The 18,568-nt window shown below is 39.2% G+C and overlaps 1 protein-coding gene across 4 annotated transcripts in view; it reads left to right on the top strand.

The window, feature by feature from the left end:
• The window catches only part of CCDC85A (coiled-coil domain containing 85A), a 197,272-nt gene that overhangs the window by 145,167 nt on the left and 33,537 nt on the right, over positions 1–18,568 (top strand). For 3 of the 4 annotated variants that reach the window (XM_082358181.1, XM_082358180.1, XM_082358179.1), the window contains exon 3: positions 9,086–9,162. The exons of the other annotated variant lie outside the window; for it this stretch is intronic. In XM_082358181.1, the coding sequence (XP_082214307.1) occupies positions 9,086–9,162 (77 nt within the window). The remainder of the gene's footprint in view (positions 1–9,085; positions 9,163–18,568) is intronic. 4 annotated transcript variants of the gene reach the window in all.

Here is an 18,568-nt window from a genome sequence, read left to right as displayed (position 1 = left end):
CTCCCTCTCTTTCCTCCTCGCCTTCCCCCCCCCAGTGTGCCACCCCCCCCCCATAAGACATTTTTTTTTGAGCCTGGTGAAAACACATTTCATATTTTATTTATTCATTTATTTTTTCTTTTTATTTGGTCATGTTGGGTCTTAGTTGTGGCACACAGGATCTTCATTGCAGCATGTGGGATCTTTCATTGCGGTGCGTGGGCTTAGTTGCCCTGTGGCATGTGGGATCTTAATTCCCCGACCAGGGATCGAACCCACGTCCCCTGCATTGGAAGGTGGATTCTTAACCACTGGACCACCAGGGAAGTCCCCAGATTTTCTTATTGAAATTACCCACCAGTGATTAGATCTGACATAATTTGAGAACCTCCCCAATGTTTCCATCCAAAGTTTAATGTTCTCTAGAATGTTCTTCATGTTCAGTGGCACAACAGAATTGATATTAGGCTCCATTCAGATACAAACCCAGTCTTACCTGGAGTGATTGACAATTGTAGACCTGTACTACGAAATAATTTCTTTTCAGGGCACTATCTGTGTAATGGGTTGATTGACTCATTCAATAACTTTTTAATGTGCAGACACTATTCTAGGCGCTTGGAGTACATCACTCAACACAACAGACAAAGAGCCCTGCCTTGTGGAGTTGACATTCTGATGGAGAGAGACAGGGCTTATACAATAAACATAACATATGAACAAGCTAATTTATATGCTAGAAAGTGATAAAGTATTTTGAAGAAAAATAAAGAAGTACAACAGGCCAAAGGAGATCAGGAGAATGTGGGGCGGAGGTGGGGGTAGTTTACAGGATTAAAGGAGGAGGACTTGGTAAGTCTCACTGAGAAGCTGAGATCTGAACAAAGACTTTGTAAGAGTGAGGAAATTGGCCAAGCCGCTCCCTGGGGGAAGAGCAGTCCAGAGAGTGTGGACGACTAAAGCTAGTGTATGCCTGGGGTGTTCAGGAGCAGAAGGGAGGCCTTGTGGCTGGAGCAGAGGTGTGACGTCATGAAGTCGGAAAGGCACCAGGTCCCCAGATTACATGGGGCCCTGCTGGCCTTTTTAAGGACCTTGACTGTTCTTTTGTTTTTTTTTTTTTAAACCTGTTTTTTTTTTTCCTCCAAATTTTATTTATCTATTTATTTATTTTTGGCTGTGTTGGGTCTTCGTTTCTGTGCGAGGGCTTTCTCTAGTTGTGGCAAGCGGGGACCACTCCTCATCGTGGTGCACGGGCCTCTCACTATCACAGCCTCTCTTGTTGCGGAGCACAGGCTCCAGACGTGCAGGCTCAGTAGTTGTGGCTCACGGGCCCAGTTGCTCCGCGGCATGTGGGATCCTCCCAGACCAGGGCTCGAACCTGTGTCCCCTGCATTGGCAGGCAGATTCTCAACCACTGCACCACCAGGGAAGCCCGGACCTTGACTTTTATATGGAGCAAAATGGTGAGCTCCTGTGTGGTTCTGGAGAATGACGCGATCAGACTTAGCATTTTAGAAGGAAAACCCTGGCTGCCGTGGGTTTGAAATAGACTTTGAATGATAGTAGACCTGGGAGAGGAGGCAAAGAGAGAAGTGAGGACACCTGTTAGGAGACTAGTGGGAGGTTGGATTTTCAGGATATTTTGGTGGCAGGGTCCACAGAATTTCCCAATGGATGGGGAGTGGGGTGTGTGAGAGGGTGGAGCCAAATGTCATGCTAAGGTTTTTGTCACAAAGAAAACCTAATCGTCAAAGGGTTAAAGTCTAGGTTTAAGTGTAAACAGCACTTAAGGGAGCACAAGGTTTTTTGAAATTTAAGTAGTGGAGGAAGGTGACAAGACAAACAGATCCCAGTTTCAAGCTGCTGTCCCTTCCCCCTTCCCAGCTGGATTCCAGCAGAGGAGTCTTCCCAGCCAGGGCCTGTGCACCCCCCTTTCCTGATGCCTAGAACTCTCTCCTCCAAGCTCTCTGCATAGCTGGCTCATTTGCAGGCTGTAGTCCCCAGAGAGCTCCTCTAGGCCACGCTCCCTAATGTAGCTGTACTTCCGCTCAACCCTGCTAGTTCTCTGTTTCGTTGCCTTTATGGCGCATGTTGCCTTCACAAAGGAGTGTATTTGCTCTCCATTGTCGGTCTTCCTCTCTGGAATGTGCACTCCGTGAATGCACAGACCTTATCACTTTTGCTTGCTGCTGTATCTCCATTATCTAGAACAGTGTCTGGCACACAGCAGATAATCAGTATTGGGTGAAGACCAAGTCTTGATATTACAGGAAGTCAGTAAGTATGTATTAAATCCCTACGGGAAACACCAACAGTCACTGTGTAGGGTTTAAGGGAATATTTTCAAGTAGCATATTTGGGCAAAAAATGAAAACATGAAAATAAATAACGTACAGACAACTAGGTAAAGTTACACCACAAGGCACTCAATATATGATTTCTTGGCAAATGATAAGAAGGAAAATGAAAGAGATTTATGGAGGGAGCAGAATTTAAAACTGTAGAACTATTGATCTTCAGAGGTAAAGGGACTAGCCCAGCAGCACACACAGGTAGAAATCTTTGCAGCATCTCATTGAGCGTCTCCAAACATTTATAAGAATATGAATCACGTTATCATCTGAAGCAGTATATTCTAATCTTTGGATATTCTAATTATTAGAAGGCTGTTTTTCATAACATGCATAGAGAAATAAGGAGTATGGAGTAGGCCGAGAATGATTATTTGGCAGGGGAAGGTGTGGGCAGAGACCCAGAGCTAAGTTGGGGCCAGTGAAAAACAGTGAACAGGTTTCTACATGGGAGGAACGGGTAGAAAATAACTATCTCCTATTTCTTTCAGATTGCCACAGAGAGAAGGGTCTGACAAGAGTAGAATTAGCTTCATAGATGAGGGACCAGAGCAAGACCTGACATCATTTTTTACCTACTTAGGACAATTAAAGCTCCCATTAAAAATTTAAAACTTCTACCTCTGCCAATAAAGCAGCCTGAGTTAAATATCCAGGCAAATCCGAAACTGCTGATGCCAACAAGATTTTTTTTTTTTAATAAGTAAAGCATCAAATTATAGTGAGAAATGTAATCACTTATACTTCTGGAGCTCATACGAATTCTAAGTAGGAGGCTGAACTTTGCTTGCCTGAGGAAGAAAGAGAAACACTTTTAGAACAGTAATAATTTTTTAACTATATAGTTCTGAAGTCATTTCCTTCGGAATGTGTAAAAGCCTGTGGATGGTGGGATTAATTTGGAACTAATTCAAGCAGTGTCTTTAGAGGTTGGGGTTTATTAAAGAGATTGCCTCCAGATTTGAAATCATGTGACTGTTGGACTCTCTCTGGCCGAGGGAGACTAACTCAGTCACAGAAAAGCTAACATCTATGAACCCACAGCAGCAATAGTCTTCCAGATGATTGTCCTCCTTTATATTCTTCCAAATGCTGTAATTTGTTTTAGAATGGACCATTACCAGATTTTATTTTTCGCCCTGAAATTTTGAAGACCAGACGGCACTTCATCTAATCAAAACTACTCAGAAGTTTGACCAACCTTAGACAGTTGCAAATATCAACAGTAAACCTTTCATGTACAATAATCAGAGTAATCCTTGGCTGATTTCAAGGATGGGATTCCCCTAGGGAGACAAACACTGCTTTAGAAATCAAGGGGGAAATTAGAGGGTTTAATATTTCAACCAGAGTATTTTCAAACTAGCAGAGAAGAAAGTCGAGCTACTTTATATGATTGAATGCATTTCAGGTAAATTGAAGTGAAATCAAGTCCAGGATATTGTCCAAGGAGAATATCAAGTTATTTTAAAGGTAAAAGTCCATCCAGAATATCTAAAATCAGGAAGAAAAAAGGAGAAGTTAGAATTTAACTGTCTACGTGAGAAGCTTGACATCTTAGTGATTAGAAGATCCAGGATGGGAATCCCTGTGATGCCCCAGGAATGAAACAGAATCTTTTGAATGTATATGTATAACTAATCCCCAGTGTTAGAGGCCAAGTTCACTACCTTCTGGGCTTTATTCTCTTATCTGCCAAATGAGTCAGGATGGGGGACCGGTTGGATTAGGGAATCTCTTAGGTACATTCCAGTTCTCAAATTGGAATCAATTAGATGTGTGTTAGTGGAATTCTTATGACTGTTTCTCATACTTGTTTTATTACAAGAGGTCCTGTGAACTTCTACATGTAGGTTCAGAGAAAAGTGAGGATACATGGAGAAAATGGTTTCTGCTTTGAAAACATGCCCAAGATTTACCCAAAGAACCTCTTGAGAATGTCATTGGATTTTCACATTGGTATTGTTTGCTTAACCTGGCTTTTCTAATGTGCAGATGTCCATAGATTTCCCAGGAAAGAGAAATAAAATGCCCTTGGGGGAAGTTAAAAGCAAATCTCACCATTTGCATAGCTGTGATTTGACATTGGCTTTTTAGATCCCTGAATGTGGGATGCAACTTGGCTTTTCCTCCTGCTTCCAGTATGTCCCTCTCTCTTCCTTCATGTGAATTCCTTCTCTCTTCCCTGTTTACAAGAGGATCATTCTTGTCCGTCCTGTGGCTCTACTAGCATCTCTCTGTCTCTCAAGCTTCTGTTGATCCATTAGTCAAGTTTCTCCTTCAGAAGAACTGCAGCCAATATTGATCTTTTTGTACTCCTGCTTCACATGATTTAGCTCTGAATATCATATTACCTATTGCTTTTTTTCCTCCTTATCGCCCCTCAACTGGTTATATACTTCTTGAAGATAGGATCCTTCTTTAATATATTGTATATCTACATAGAGCAGCCGTCCCCAACCTTTTTGGCACCAGGGACCCGTTTCATGGAAGACAGTTTTTCCACGGACGGGAGCTGGGTTGGGGGGCTGGTTTCAGGATGATTCAAGCACATTACATTTATGTGCACTTTATTTCTATTATTATTACATTGTAATATATAATGAAATGATTATACAACTCGCCATAATGCAGAATCAGTGGGAGCCCTGAGCTTGTTTTCACTTGCCACTCACTGATAGGGTTTTTTGTTTTATTTTTTAATAAATTTATTTATTGATTTATTTTTTGGCTGCATTGGGTCTTTGTTGCTGCACGTGGGCTTTCTCTAGTTGTGGCGAGCGGGGACTATTCTTCCTTGTGGCACGCGGGCTTCTCGTTGCAGGGGCTTCTCTTGTTGCGGAGCACAGGCTCTAGGCATGCAGGCTTCAGTAGTTGTGGCACACAGGCTCAGTAGTTGTGGCTCATGGGCTCTAGAGCGCAGGCTCAGTAGTTGTGGCACACAGGCTTAGTTGCTCCGCAGTACCTGGGATCTTCCCAGACCAGGACTCGAACCCATGTCCCCTGCATTGGCAGGTGGATTCTTAACCACTGTGCCACCAGGGAAGTCCCACTGATAGAGTTTTGATATGAGTCTGCAAGCGATTTATTATGGTCTCTGTGCAGTCAAACCTCTCTGCTAATGATAATCTGTATTTGCAGCCACTCCCCAGCGCTAGCATCACCGCCTCTGCTCAGATCATCAGGCATTAGATTCTCATAAGGAGAGCACAGCCTAGATCTCTGGCATGCGCAGTTCACAGTAGGGTTCACGCTCCTATGAGAATCTAATGCCGCCCGCTGATCTGACAGGAGGCGGAGCTCAGGTGGTAATGCGAGCCATGGGGGTGGCTGTAAATACAGATGAAGCTTCGCTCGCTCACCCGCTGCTCACCTCCTGCTGTGAGGCCTGGTTCCTGGTTCCTGGGTACCCCTGATGTAGAGTATAGCCTCGTATTTGGCTGTTTTCTGCAGGAGGCTTGATTTTTCTTTTGGAACCTCATTCTCAGAGTTCTGAAAGCCAAAATGACATTCTGAAATCTGTTTTAACAGCTGTCAGGCACTGGTATAAATGTAATGATCAGTTCAAATGATAGTACATTCTAATGCAGTTGTGTGTGTGCATGCACATGCATGTATGTATCACTTTATAATAAAAGCACCGATTTTTGTCATGTACTTCTCTTGGGAGCACAGTGGTACTCCACACGTCCTGGGTGTAATGGAAGTGTGTATTTTATAGTTGACACCACTCTGGAAGGTCCTTGTGTAAGCAAGGAAAAGGAAGCAGCAGCTTGGGGAAGGGACTGTAGCAGACATGGTCAAATATATTCCAGCACACAAGGGGCTCCTTTTCTTTCTTACACAGAAGATTTTATCTTTTTTTTCTAATGATCAGCTAGGACTGGGATGTGGATTGCGGTGTATTTTTTAAAGTGGAAGTTCTTACACTTTATTCTATTCTGTTTTATTAAAATGTTTACATATTTTCTGTCCCATTATTGGTTATGTACTAGTAGTTGGGCTTGGCTAGCCTATGATGCAATAACAAATAAATCTTGAAATCATGAGGGTTTAACAAAACAAATGTTTATTTTTCTCTCATGTCACAATTGAAGGATTGGATGGTTTCCTCAATGGCTCTTCATATAGGGACTTGGGGACCCAATGATGATCTTCCAGTATATTCCAGAAAAAAGTTTGCCTGCTCCACTCCCATATAAAAGGAGTATATAAAAAGTTTCTTGATGAATTAAACAACTAACAGCGTGAATTCTCTTTTATTCATGCAGATTAACTATACTTCCTGTCCCCCAAACTCCACCCCCCCCCCACATACACACACGAGTTTTTTCATTCATCGTATCTGTTCATTGTTAAATAATAATTGCAAAAGAGAGTGAGCTTGGAACAACAGGACCTTCTGGAACACAGCGCATGGGTGTGTGATCCTAAAATGAAATTTGCATTCTGAGAAACTTAAGACTTGCAATAACTGGCCTTTTCTTCATTCCAACCCTAGTAGTGCCCAACACACATCAGTGACGCAACAAATATTTGTGGAGCAAATGAACTCAAAACTTTCCTTAGCTTTGCCTTTACCTTGGAGCTAATTTGCTTTTTTACATTACCTGTCCAAAAATCTTCCCTATCATTTCCTGTCCCTGCCCGTATTTGCAGTGAATGCTTTGAAACAGAGATCTGGACTTCATCTGTTGTAACTTGACATTAAAAATTGTAGTTAAGGAATGTTTTCCAAATTCAAGAATTTACCCTTTTTTTGGAACTGACATGATGTGACTTTCGTAATGTAAGCAGAAACGTAATGAAACCATCAAATATGTAAACTGCAAAGATTTAAAGAAGAGAAATAGATTAAAGTGACTGAAGATAGTTACTGAATTAAAATCCATTCAGTGGCATTTTTCAAATGTCACCTGAATCACTCTGTATAGAGTCATTTCAGCTGCTTTCAGTATCACAGCCTTAAGGATGATGCAGTATAGGGACAATAAAGATACAGTGTAAATTGTGAACAAAGGAAAAAAGAATTTTATTTGTTTATGGTTTAAATAGGCTATTTCTGAGCAACTTTTCACTCGAATGACCCTTATCAAGTGGTTGTTTTTTTTAGCATAGAGAGGGGAGCTTGCAAAACTGTGTAAATCAGGCAATCTACATTCACATTTTGATGAGCAGCAAATCACTTAATTCATTTGCTAGAGTAAAGCGGATTCATGAAATCAATAAGTTGGTTATTCATTTATGCCGGATACTTTTTTTTTCCCTTTTGAAGAGTCCATAAAGCAAACACTTAACATTTCATTGAGCTAAAAAAAAATGAGAGCATATTTCTAGCAAATGTCTTCAGCTTCCTTTACCTTGTGTTTCTGTCTTGTTGAGAAATGCTCAAGGCAAGTCGTCACCATTGGTGTGAGATCAGTGGATGGTTATATTAATGTTAGTGATGGGGACTTTTCTGCAGACATTTGTGAAAACAGGCATGCTGTAAACCGGTTAGGGATGAGTTCAATTTTTACATTTGTGAATTAAGGACTGAAGTTTCTTATGTATTTTAAGAAAATAAAATGTTACCTTGTTGCTTTGGAGGTCACAAAATGGAATTGGGTTCATATAACCAATTTCCATATAAAAATTAAGAGTTTCCATGATGAATTTCAGATCAAGGTATTAATTTGCATACATATCCATCCTAACTGCCGATTATTAGGGGCTCCAAATGTTTCCTTCTAAAATGCACTACCTTCTTGGCCTTGCCTCTTGCTCTTTTGTGTTTTTTGAGGCTGAGGAACATGCACATGATCTGCTGCTTTAAAATTAACTGTGGAAATATGCTCTGGAGGGATTCTTTGGTCATGTACATTTCACTATACCTGAAATATGTTTGCTCTTGGGTAATGAATGCATTGCAACTATGTTGCAGTATGATGCTGTGCAGTTGATTATTTTGGATTTAATGAAGACGAGTCACTGTCAGATGGTTCCTCAAAATGAAAACTCCACTTTGCTCCACGTGTGAACTTTTTCATAATGTAAAGCTATAAAATAGAGAGTTTCGCTCTGGAACAGATACTAAGCATGATGCTGATTCTGAGCTGTCAGCACACACCTGAGCTTGTTGAAGAAATGAAAACAACAAATTTCAAGTCTGCCGTGAAAAGCTTGAGTCTCTGTCATGCTCAGCCAAAATCAAAGTCAAAATTCAGACTAAAATTATTTAGCCCTTTTGTAGCTGTTCTCTAGGTATAGTCATACTATCTGTAGATTTGTGAGAAGAACAAAATGTTGCTCTTAAGACTTGAAAAGTTTATTGAGAAAATGAAGGGAGCTGGATATTTTAAATATCTTCTTATTTTCTTTTTTTTTTTTTAAAAACCTTGTAATTTCTCTGTTATAATGAATGTTACAAAAAGTCTTATGTGTGGGAAAGCTTAAAATACATACACAAAATAAGTAGAAAAGAGAGAATAACTGTCTTCAACGTGTCTAATGTTCTGAAGGCTGCATGGTGTGCAGACGCCTACAGTCTTAACCACCTGTAAATTTCTCTGATTCTCCTTAACACTGTGCAGTTGTTCAGACTGCTTATGGTTTTAATGGCTTCTGTTATTGTTCTTCTGGGGAGAAATCTTTTTTTCCTAAATATCAGATTAAGTAGTCACTACCTGATTTGAATAAATGGAGCCAGAAACATCCTGACAGTGTACCAAACAAGACCTGTGTGTATAATGTGAGTTCTTTCTTTTCAATTTTAGAATCAACCTTGTCCTATGTTAGGCAGCTGGAGGCAAGAGTAAGACAGCTGGAGGAGGAAAATCGCATGCTGCCCCAGGTGGGTGACTTCCAGAAGCTCATAGCTAGTCAGTGTCATTTGAGTTGTAGCATTTTATGTGGAATTTAAAGTCTCAGTTACATGATAGAAATCATTTTGTTAACAGCCGTTCATCAATGTAGAGCGTGATTACTTTCCGTAATCAACCACTTACCCATCATATTGTCCAGATTCTTAAGTGTGATACTAAAGGGCACAGATGTCTAAAATATGAATGTAAAATCATTTTGAAAGGAAGAAGAAAGAGAAAATGAAGAGAAGTAGAAAGTGCTTTGATGGTACTGCTCACATCCGTCATGCATGTTGTTGGGGAATATAGGGAACGGACTCTTATTTAAATGGAAAATGTGCTCATTTATGAGCTAGGGAAAGCTGCAGGTAGTTTGAAGAGTTCATATTTTAATTAAATGAGTACTTTCTAAAATTCTTTGTGATGTTATTGAACTCTTTCAGTGCAACAAAGCAATCACGGTAATTGACAGTTTTTACTTTGGGGCTTAATTTTTTTTTCCCTGATGAATGTAAAATGGCACTTTTTCTGGGATTTAACGCCTTGCCATATGTTTTACTGTAAAAACTTTTTCCATGGGCTGATATCTTGGTGAGAATGATGTTGGTTGAGGTCGTGGTTCTTGGGAAATGTTTTGTTGAAGAGTTGAACAAATCTACTCATTCTAGCTTGGTTTCCTTGACAGCCAGGTAAACAGTAATGTATTTTAATATTTCATAAAAAGGTGTTTTCTCAGCATTTAGTCACTAGTGTTCTTTCTACATTCCGGTGACTATTTCTATTTCATAAGTGACTAAGAGAAAATTAAACCTCAAACAGCTAGTAAACAGTTTAAGTGTCAAGACAAAGACTGTTTATAATTCAGGAGAAAACATATAAACATTAATACAAAGACTTAATTAATGCAAAGGCTTTGGAAAGATATTTTAGGTCTTTTTAATCTTGTTTCGCTTTTAAACTAGTTTTGCTCACTGATGATGATTTGAGCTGTCAGGTACTGCATGTGGGAATGCCTCTCTCTTTCTTCCACTGGCCAGCCATCCAGCTAGAAATCACGAGATTAAATGAAATGAGTCTATTTCTCACCCTTCTCAAATTGTACATATATCAATGCTCATGATGACAGAAAGGATTATTTGCATTATGAAATAAAATACTGCTGGTAGAGTTTTTTCCTGTGCTCTACTACACTTTTCATTTTTTTAATTTCTTTGCCATTTTCCCTTTTATATTGGATTCATAGTATGACTGTGCTAATACCCTTAACGGACAACATCTAACGTCTCTGTTCCAAGAAACCTAAAAGATATAATTATTTTATATACGGTTATACCATCTCTCAGGCAACTGGGAATGTAAGTGACAAGAAAGAGGAAAAAAAGAGATATGTTTCTTGGTTTTTCTCTGAGTGAGAATTGAAACTCATACCGAGTATTGAATGAATGCATGTGTGCTGTCTTACTGAAAAAGAGGAACAAAAATAATTATAAGATTGATTTTTAAAAATCTGTGAAAGTGAGTGTTAGAGGGCTTGAAGGGAAATCAGAAGAGTCCTCAACTATACTTGATATGTGTGTGCGTATTTAAGTGCGTGCGTAGTTAAGAGTAGAAGAGATTAAACCACTTTCCAAATTAAACTATTTTCTCCAAATTCATATAATTTTAAACGCATTGCTATTTTTTATCTAAGAAGATTGTTGTTGTTGTTTTTGTTTTTCCCCACAAGAAATGGCTAAGAAAGACCATGTTTTATTGAACCTAAGATGTTATTGATGTGAGAAGCACCATTATCATGTGTACTATTCAGAAAGAAAAAAATGTTGTCAATTATACCATGTCCAATTCTTGCTGATTTCAGTGATGATAAAATGGAAAAACAATGTTTTAGAATTAAACAGGTCTTACGTGTCCAAAGCACTTTAATGCAAAGAAAATCTGTTGTTTGAAATATGCTATTGGACTTATGCAATGAATATCTATCTCAGTTCATAAACATTATTTCCGTTAAATTTCTGTATTTGAGAGCGTTGCCTTCATTTATAGCTAAGATAGATATGATAGAACCACGATTTGCAACTACTTGTATAAACACAACTGAAATGAACAGGGACAGTAGGTGAGATCTGAGGTTGGAAAACAGTAAATGGACCTTAGAGCAGTGGAAATCATGCCAAGAATCCTCGTGGAACTCTGAGACTTGGGCCGACTAGCACAAAGACATATGTAATTCATTCTTAGATGTTTATTGGTACTAAAACAAATAATCGTGAGATTTCCCTGCAGAAAGGATTTATGACTGCATGATGCGAGCTGATTTGCAAGGTCAGTTCAATGTGACAAGCTGACATCCTTGCATAAATTAGTATCAGTATCTGAACACTTGATTTCCAATTATAAGAGCTTGTTCACCGTGCCTTGATTAGAAGGTATTATTTTTTTTACTCCCAAGTTTATAAAAATATGTCCACTTGTCTTTGGATAAACAGTAATAAGAATATAGTTGGCAATTGGAATTCCAAGTATATCAGATATCTTTTGTGATATCTGTAGCAAGGTCCTTTGCTGTTAGTTTAGTATTTAGACTAATTACATAAAACCTTTTCCTGGATGAAGAAATTTCCTTAATGCTTACTTTCATTCCTTATATAAAACTGTGTATAATGAACAGAAAGTCACAACTTTGCTCTAGAAATACATATTTAAAAATAAACAGGATGAGTGTCATAAATGCTTGTGGATATCCTTCTGGTTAGGTGCAAAGGCTTCCATTTCTTGATGTGTAAATGACAAGGTTCCTCCCAGCTCTTGTATTTCATAGGCCTAAGTGTAATTAAAGCTTGGGTCCAGTCTTATACCCATGCGAAGTTACCAGGTCCCAGAATGAAGGGGGTTTTTTTTAGAAAATAGATAGAAAAATGCAGTGAAGATTGAGTTTGGTTCTATCTGGTGGTGAAGAGGAGCTCACAGAAGGCATGGGTGAAATGTCAGTATGGATGTCATGGCAGGTCAGCACCTAGTAAGCACAGAGCTCTTGGCTCTGCCGCAGCCTTTGCAACATCCTCCAAGGATCACTGAGCTACGCTGTACGTCCAGTTAGTAAACACAATATTTCAAAGGTATCCTAAAGTCAGAACAGTCTCATTAATTTCCGAAAATGCAGTATTATTTGAAAAGAAAATGCCTTTTTACTTTTGTTTTTATTTTGCGAGGAAGACAACATGAGGTCTACCCTCTTAACAGATTTTTAAGCGTTTAATACGGTATTGTTATCTATAGGCATGATGTTGTACTTCCGATCTCCAGAACTTACTCATCTCGCATAACGGAAAGTTTATACATGCTGATTGGTGACTCCCCATCTCTCCCTGCCCCTCTCCTAGCCCCTGGCGACCACCACTCTGTTCTTGGCTCCTGTGAGTTTGATTGTGTTAGACACCTCATATATAAGTGGAATCATGGGGTATGTGTCCTTCTGTGACTGGCTTATTTCTCTTGCCATAATATTGCCATTTGATCCAGCAATCCCACTTCCAGATAGTCACCCAGAAGAACTGCAGTCAGGAACTCAAAGAGACATTGGCACTCCTGTGTCTACTGCAGCACTATTAACCATAGCCAAGATGTGGAAGCAACTTTAAAGGTACATCAACAGATGAATAGATAATGAAAATGTGGCATAAACATATAATGGATCATTATTCAGCCTTTTGAAAAAGAAGGAAATCCTGCCATATGAGACAACAAGGATAAACCTTGAAAATGCTTTTTTGAAAGTTGGTATAAGTGATCACTAAAGATAAACCTGGACCTGGGATATTCTTCCTTGAACATATAAACTAACATGAACATTTTTTGCAGATTACGTTTAAAAATATTTCACACGATTGCATCTACCCTCTCATAATATATACCTGTAATGCTAAAACTGCTCAGACTGGTCTGTCAGCTCCACTATGTACATATTTAATACAATATGAACCCTAAATGAAGATTGTGTGTTACTTAAATAAATGTAGCCGCTAGCTATGAAATTTTGTTAACTTTCAAATCCAATGAGGTAAAGTCACCCACAGTGTCATAAGTAAGCATTTATAAATTACAGACCTGAGATGGTGTAAAGTTGTAGTTGTAAAGGAATTTCATATCAAATTTAAAAGCAACATTTCTATCTCAGGTATATTTACACATAAACACAAGCTTGCTCTGGATAAAAAGGCATTAATTTTCAAATCTCACTAGAACCTGACATATGAGATTGGACAATCCCCTCCCTTAGAAAAAGCATATAAGGTTCACAGAGTCTGGGAGTATAGCCCTGGGCAGACAGCTGATTACAGACAGACTCAGGCTAAGACACAGGCCTATTCAGTGTTCTTTCTAGTGCCTCTTTCACTAAGAGGCACTAGAAACTGTGTGTTCTTTCACACACAGTGCCTCCATCAATCATTTCATACCATTAACTTAATTCACTGGAATTAAGCTGCTAAATCTATTTTTATCTTATTGTCAAATTGTTTTTTTAACCCTTATCTTAAAAATTAACATTGGATCTGCTTAGCCGTCTAAGATTTGTTAGACGTTTATTCTATTCCTGCTTTTAAGGGAAGTATTGTTCGTCAAGCCGCAGTATCATAAATGAAAGAAAAATGCATTTTAGAGCCTTCTCCTCCCTGACATATTTCCCAGATACTTCAGAATCATAAAGTTTTACTGTACAAACCCACAGACCCATATCTGCATGAAAAATTCATACTTAACAGAATGTGGTCAGAGAAGGTCTTTCCGTTCAGATGATTTGGAGGTAGGTGGGTAGGGAAACATAGATACGGTAGTGGTTTTCAAGGCATTTCCCAGTGACATTTGATATCTTAGCCTAAATTCAAAACCCTTGCTTGGATCTCTCTGCTCATTCCATTGTCCTTTTCTTGATGGTCACAAAGGTTTTTTAATCCAGACCTAGCCAATATGCTTATGTGCTATGTCTACAATGGAGTCTGTTTAAGGAGAAAATATCTTAAAGTGGATAATGAAGAATACCTATCTGATGATTTTATTATAAATAATACTATCCTTTGAAGACATCAGTTACTTTTCAGATACAACCATAAGGTAAAAACTAATTTTTTTTTTTTTAATTTTTATTTATTTATTTATTTATTTATTTATTTTTGGCTGTGTTGGGTCTTCGTTTCTGTGCGAGGGCTTTCTCCAGTTGCGGCAAGCGGGGGCCACTCTTCATCGCGGTGTGCGGGCCTCTCACTATCGCGGCCTCTCTTGTTGCGGAGCACAGGCTCCAGACGCGCAGGCTCAGTAGTTGTGGCTCACGGGCTTAGCTGCTCCGCGGCATGTGGGATCCTCCCAGACCAGGGCTCGAACCCGTGTCCCCTGCACTGGCAGGCAGACTCTCAACCACTGCGCCACCAGGGAAGCCCCTAATATTTTTAAAGCTATTTTCACCTATCTTGTTTTGAGTTTGGATTTTGCATTATGGAGAAGGCTAAAGACAAGAAGCAAGCAGTTTGCTATAAATCCAAAGTCAATTAAGTACGTTTGCTACAAGTCTTACTGGGAAGTCTGTCATTTCCTCTAATACTCTGGCACCAACATCTGCTTGGGAAGCACTGTGTGTCCCTTATGCCCCAGAGACCCTCTCCAGAACAAACCACCCACCTCTTGAGACCAAGGTTTTAGAGCAAGTTTTCCAGCATCAGTGTAGGTGCCTGGTGTCCTATGCCTGCCCTGTGCTGTGGGTTCAGCAAATGTGTTAGAAAGGCACTGGCAACTTGGAGCACCACTGAGTGGGCCCTTTTCAGCAAGTGTTTCTCTTTCTGTTGTGCTAGCACACACACAAGAGTCTAATTTTAGGAGTGGAAATGAAAAATCTCCCTCTCGTGTAATTTGGTTGCAATGTGGCCTCAACAATGCAGTCTTTCAGTGCTGGGAAAGAGTCAGAGCCGTTTTCAGAGCAGTTCCTGAACGAAGGAAAGAAGCTGTCACCATTGCCAGAAGTGCTGAGGAGGGTACCCAGGAGCTGAAGAAATCGAGCCCCTCACTTCCATGGCAACACACCCCAGGTCCAGCATCTCATCTCGGAAAAAGCTGCCTCACCTGTGTGCTTATGCAGATTGCCGGCGTGCTGGGCAGAGATTGGGGGCGCGGGGAGGGTTGTTTTCTCTCTGATATGTAGATTTCCCTCCTGTGCTTTTCCTGTTTTGCCATGGAAGTATATATTTATCGTGTCACTCTTTCTCCTATCCACATTTTCTGACTTTATGTTTTGCAAGTCATTTTTGCCTTATCGGGTCATAAATATATGGCTCTTCTAGGGTTGGAATTGCTCTGGAAGAAAAATTCAGTAACTATAGCACAAAAGCAGACACAGAGTAGTGCTTTCGAGGATGCTAGGAGCAAATGGTGGTATCCTTCAGTTGTTATTTGCATGGAAATTACCTTTGTGGCACTCACGAGGAGCAACTTGTGCAAAAAAGTTTTTCATGGATAGCAACTCTAATTATGTCGTCGCACAACCTGAGTAGAATCTGGATGCTACTGATAGAAGAAATTAGTTAACTCCATTAAGGGTTGGTTGCTGCTAGAGTCATATTTGGGGGAAAAATGGACTCCACCGGAGAAATAGTGCTTGTGGATTACAATTTTCGGTAAATCACCATGATTTATATAATTAAAGAAAAGGAAAAAAGCTTTTTCTGTATAGAGCTTTCAAAGGAGATGGGTACTACACAAGTGGCGTGGGTGTACTGGAATAAAAGAGACAAATAGATATGGGAAGTAAGTTGATGGGGGAAAGTCATGCTGGAGAACCTAAATACATGGAGACTGGATTAAGGGAAAAGCGAAAATCTATCAGAGAAAATATCAAAGAGAGTAAAGCTCACAGCAAAAATGTCTAAAGCAACATGGAGTCTCTCAGAGTGAAGGGATCTGCAACATTCTTCGGTCACCCCCTCATGCTTAAGGATTCTTGTTTGAGAATCTGCTACATGATGAGAAATCTTATTTCTCATGAGGGAAAATAGGTGTAATAGAAATGCAACAGGAAACATAGCTATACTACTTATTAAACTTATTAATAGAATTATTGAATTTAAAAGGTACTCCACTGTTGGGGACTGTGGTATCAATAATTCATATTTAACAGTGTTGCCTTTTTATAGCTATACTGGTATGTTAGTAATTCTATCACTAGGGCATATTTTTTAAAATGTTTTTTTGATTTGTAGTAGCCATAAAAATAGTAGCAGTTTTGTTACCTGTCCTTGGCAGAATTTGTCACCAAAAACAAGGGGCCTCTCTCAGCACAAAGTTTTGCTGTATAGTAATATCAACTAGAATCATAGGTATTTGAATGGGAAGCAATATGGAGGAATATTTGGGGAAAATTTGGGATGGAACTACAAGAGAAATTAATGTTGCCTTGTCCTGTAGAAATGGCTCTCTACTCTTATTATTATTATTTTTTTAATCCAGAGTGGAGTCAAAAATTTTTTATGAGGTAGAGATGAAACAGTCTTCCCTTTTCTTGCTTTTTCTAAGGGTAAGAAAACAGTCTCAGAGAAAGTGGTGGAAAGTACTGTGTAATGTTTGACTTGGGGATTAAATTAAGCAAATTAAATGTAAATACTATTGAAATATGGATATCAAAAAATGATGAAAATGATGAAAACCTGGCTTAGTCGACACTCGTAAAGGTGTGGAGACTGCCGTTGGAGCACAGTCTCACTTTGCTCTCCATTTACCGCTGGAGGTCACTACCTCTCTGACTGATGGAAAAGAGGCATCTGAACTGTGCTGTCCTCTTCTTTCCAGTTCAAATCTTTCCTACAGTGGGGTTTAGGCATTTTTCATGTAAGGGTCTAAACGTCTAGTTTCTTTCTTCGCTGTAGCCTGAGGAAAAGGATCACATTTATAACACAATAAAAATTAAAATTGGTGCCTCTTAATAACTGATAGTTACCTATATCAAAATGTAAAGTAGGCAAATATAAATGTAATATAGGCAATGCCTATATATTGCCTAAGTATAAATACAATATAGATAATAAATGTAGTATAGGCAAATAATTATATTCTTTGACAAAGTAAGACAGTTTAAGTAAATAAATTTCTAAGTGATTTGAGACTTTCCTAAATTATACTTAAAAAGCTATCATTGTGTGAAAAATAAGCAAAACATAACTAAGTCGTTTTTAGAAAGCTGAGACATCGTCAGCCGTGACTTTGGACTCTGTTAATAATCAAGTAATTAAAGGAGTCACTGTGAATATGCTAGAACAAGCACTGAATGGGAATTACAAGAACTAGGACTTGGCCTAAAGAGCTGCTGGACCAGGATGATACCCTAACCTCTTAAATGTGAACCTTAAATGTCTTGACTAGAAAAGAGGATTGTCAAAGGTGAGGTGGAAGGTTCTGCTCAGCTCTGCAAATCCATGACTCTTTATCCAGAGAAAATTTGTGTATATGTGTAATGTATACACGAAAGAGGTGTGCCCCTTTTAATTTTGATGTAAAGTTCCCTAAAACTACAGCTTGGCACCATATTGGATCTTTTATTTACAGGTGTGTATTTAGTGTGTATTTACGTCATTTTGGGTTATTCTTCCTCACTGTGTTCTAGAGTTAATAAAATTTCATCAGACAGCTATTAAATTTAAGTAGCATACAGTCTTATGTATAAATCTTTGAGGCTCATATCATATCAAGTATGCATGTAATGGGGCTCACATACTAGTCTGGGCAGTGTTAGCTTATGTATATTTTGAGAGATAATGTGCAATCCCCTTATTTATATAAAATTATATGTAATGAACATAAAGGCACTAGTTTTCCCTAACAATATACACATTTTAAAATAACCAAGATGAGTGTAATGAATGCTTATGGATTTGTCTCTGGTCAGATACAAAGGCCTCTGTTTCTTCATTGGTAAGCGTGGTTCCTTTCAGCCCTGAACGTTCTGAGCCCAAGGATAAATAAAAGCGTGTGTGTCTGTCTTATACCCATGCAAAGTTACCGGGTCCCAGAATGAAGGGGTCTGTAGTCAAGAACAGAGAAATGCAGTGAAGATTGAGTTGGTTCTATCCGGTGATCAAGAGGAGCCCTCGGGAAGTATGCGTGGGTATCACTCATCACCTGGCGAGCACAGGCTCTTCGATCTGCCATGGTCTCTGTGGTGCTCCACAAGCATCGTTGAGCTCTGTACTCTACACCCAGCTTGTGAACACAGTATTTCAAAGGGAGCCCAAAAGTATGAATGGTCCTATTACTTTTTAAAAATTCAGTATTACCTATTAGGTATTATCATTTGAGAAAGAAATGCCTTTTCAAAGTTGGTACCAATGATAAAGATCCCCAGAACTTAAGATATTCTCTCCT

The sequence above is a fragment of the Balaenoptera borealis genome (assembly GCF_965194805.1).
Source record: "Balaenoptera borealis genome assembly, chromosome: 15".
Classification (NCBI taxonomy): domain Eukaryota; kingdom Metazoa; phylum Chordata; class Mammalia; order Artiodactyla; family Balaenopteridae; genus Balaenoptera; species Balaenoptera borealis.
Note: the sequence above shows the minus strand (reverse complement) of the source record. Positions and strands in the feature narration are given on the sequence as shown.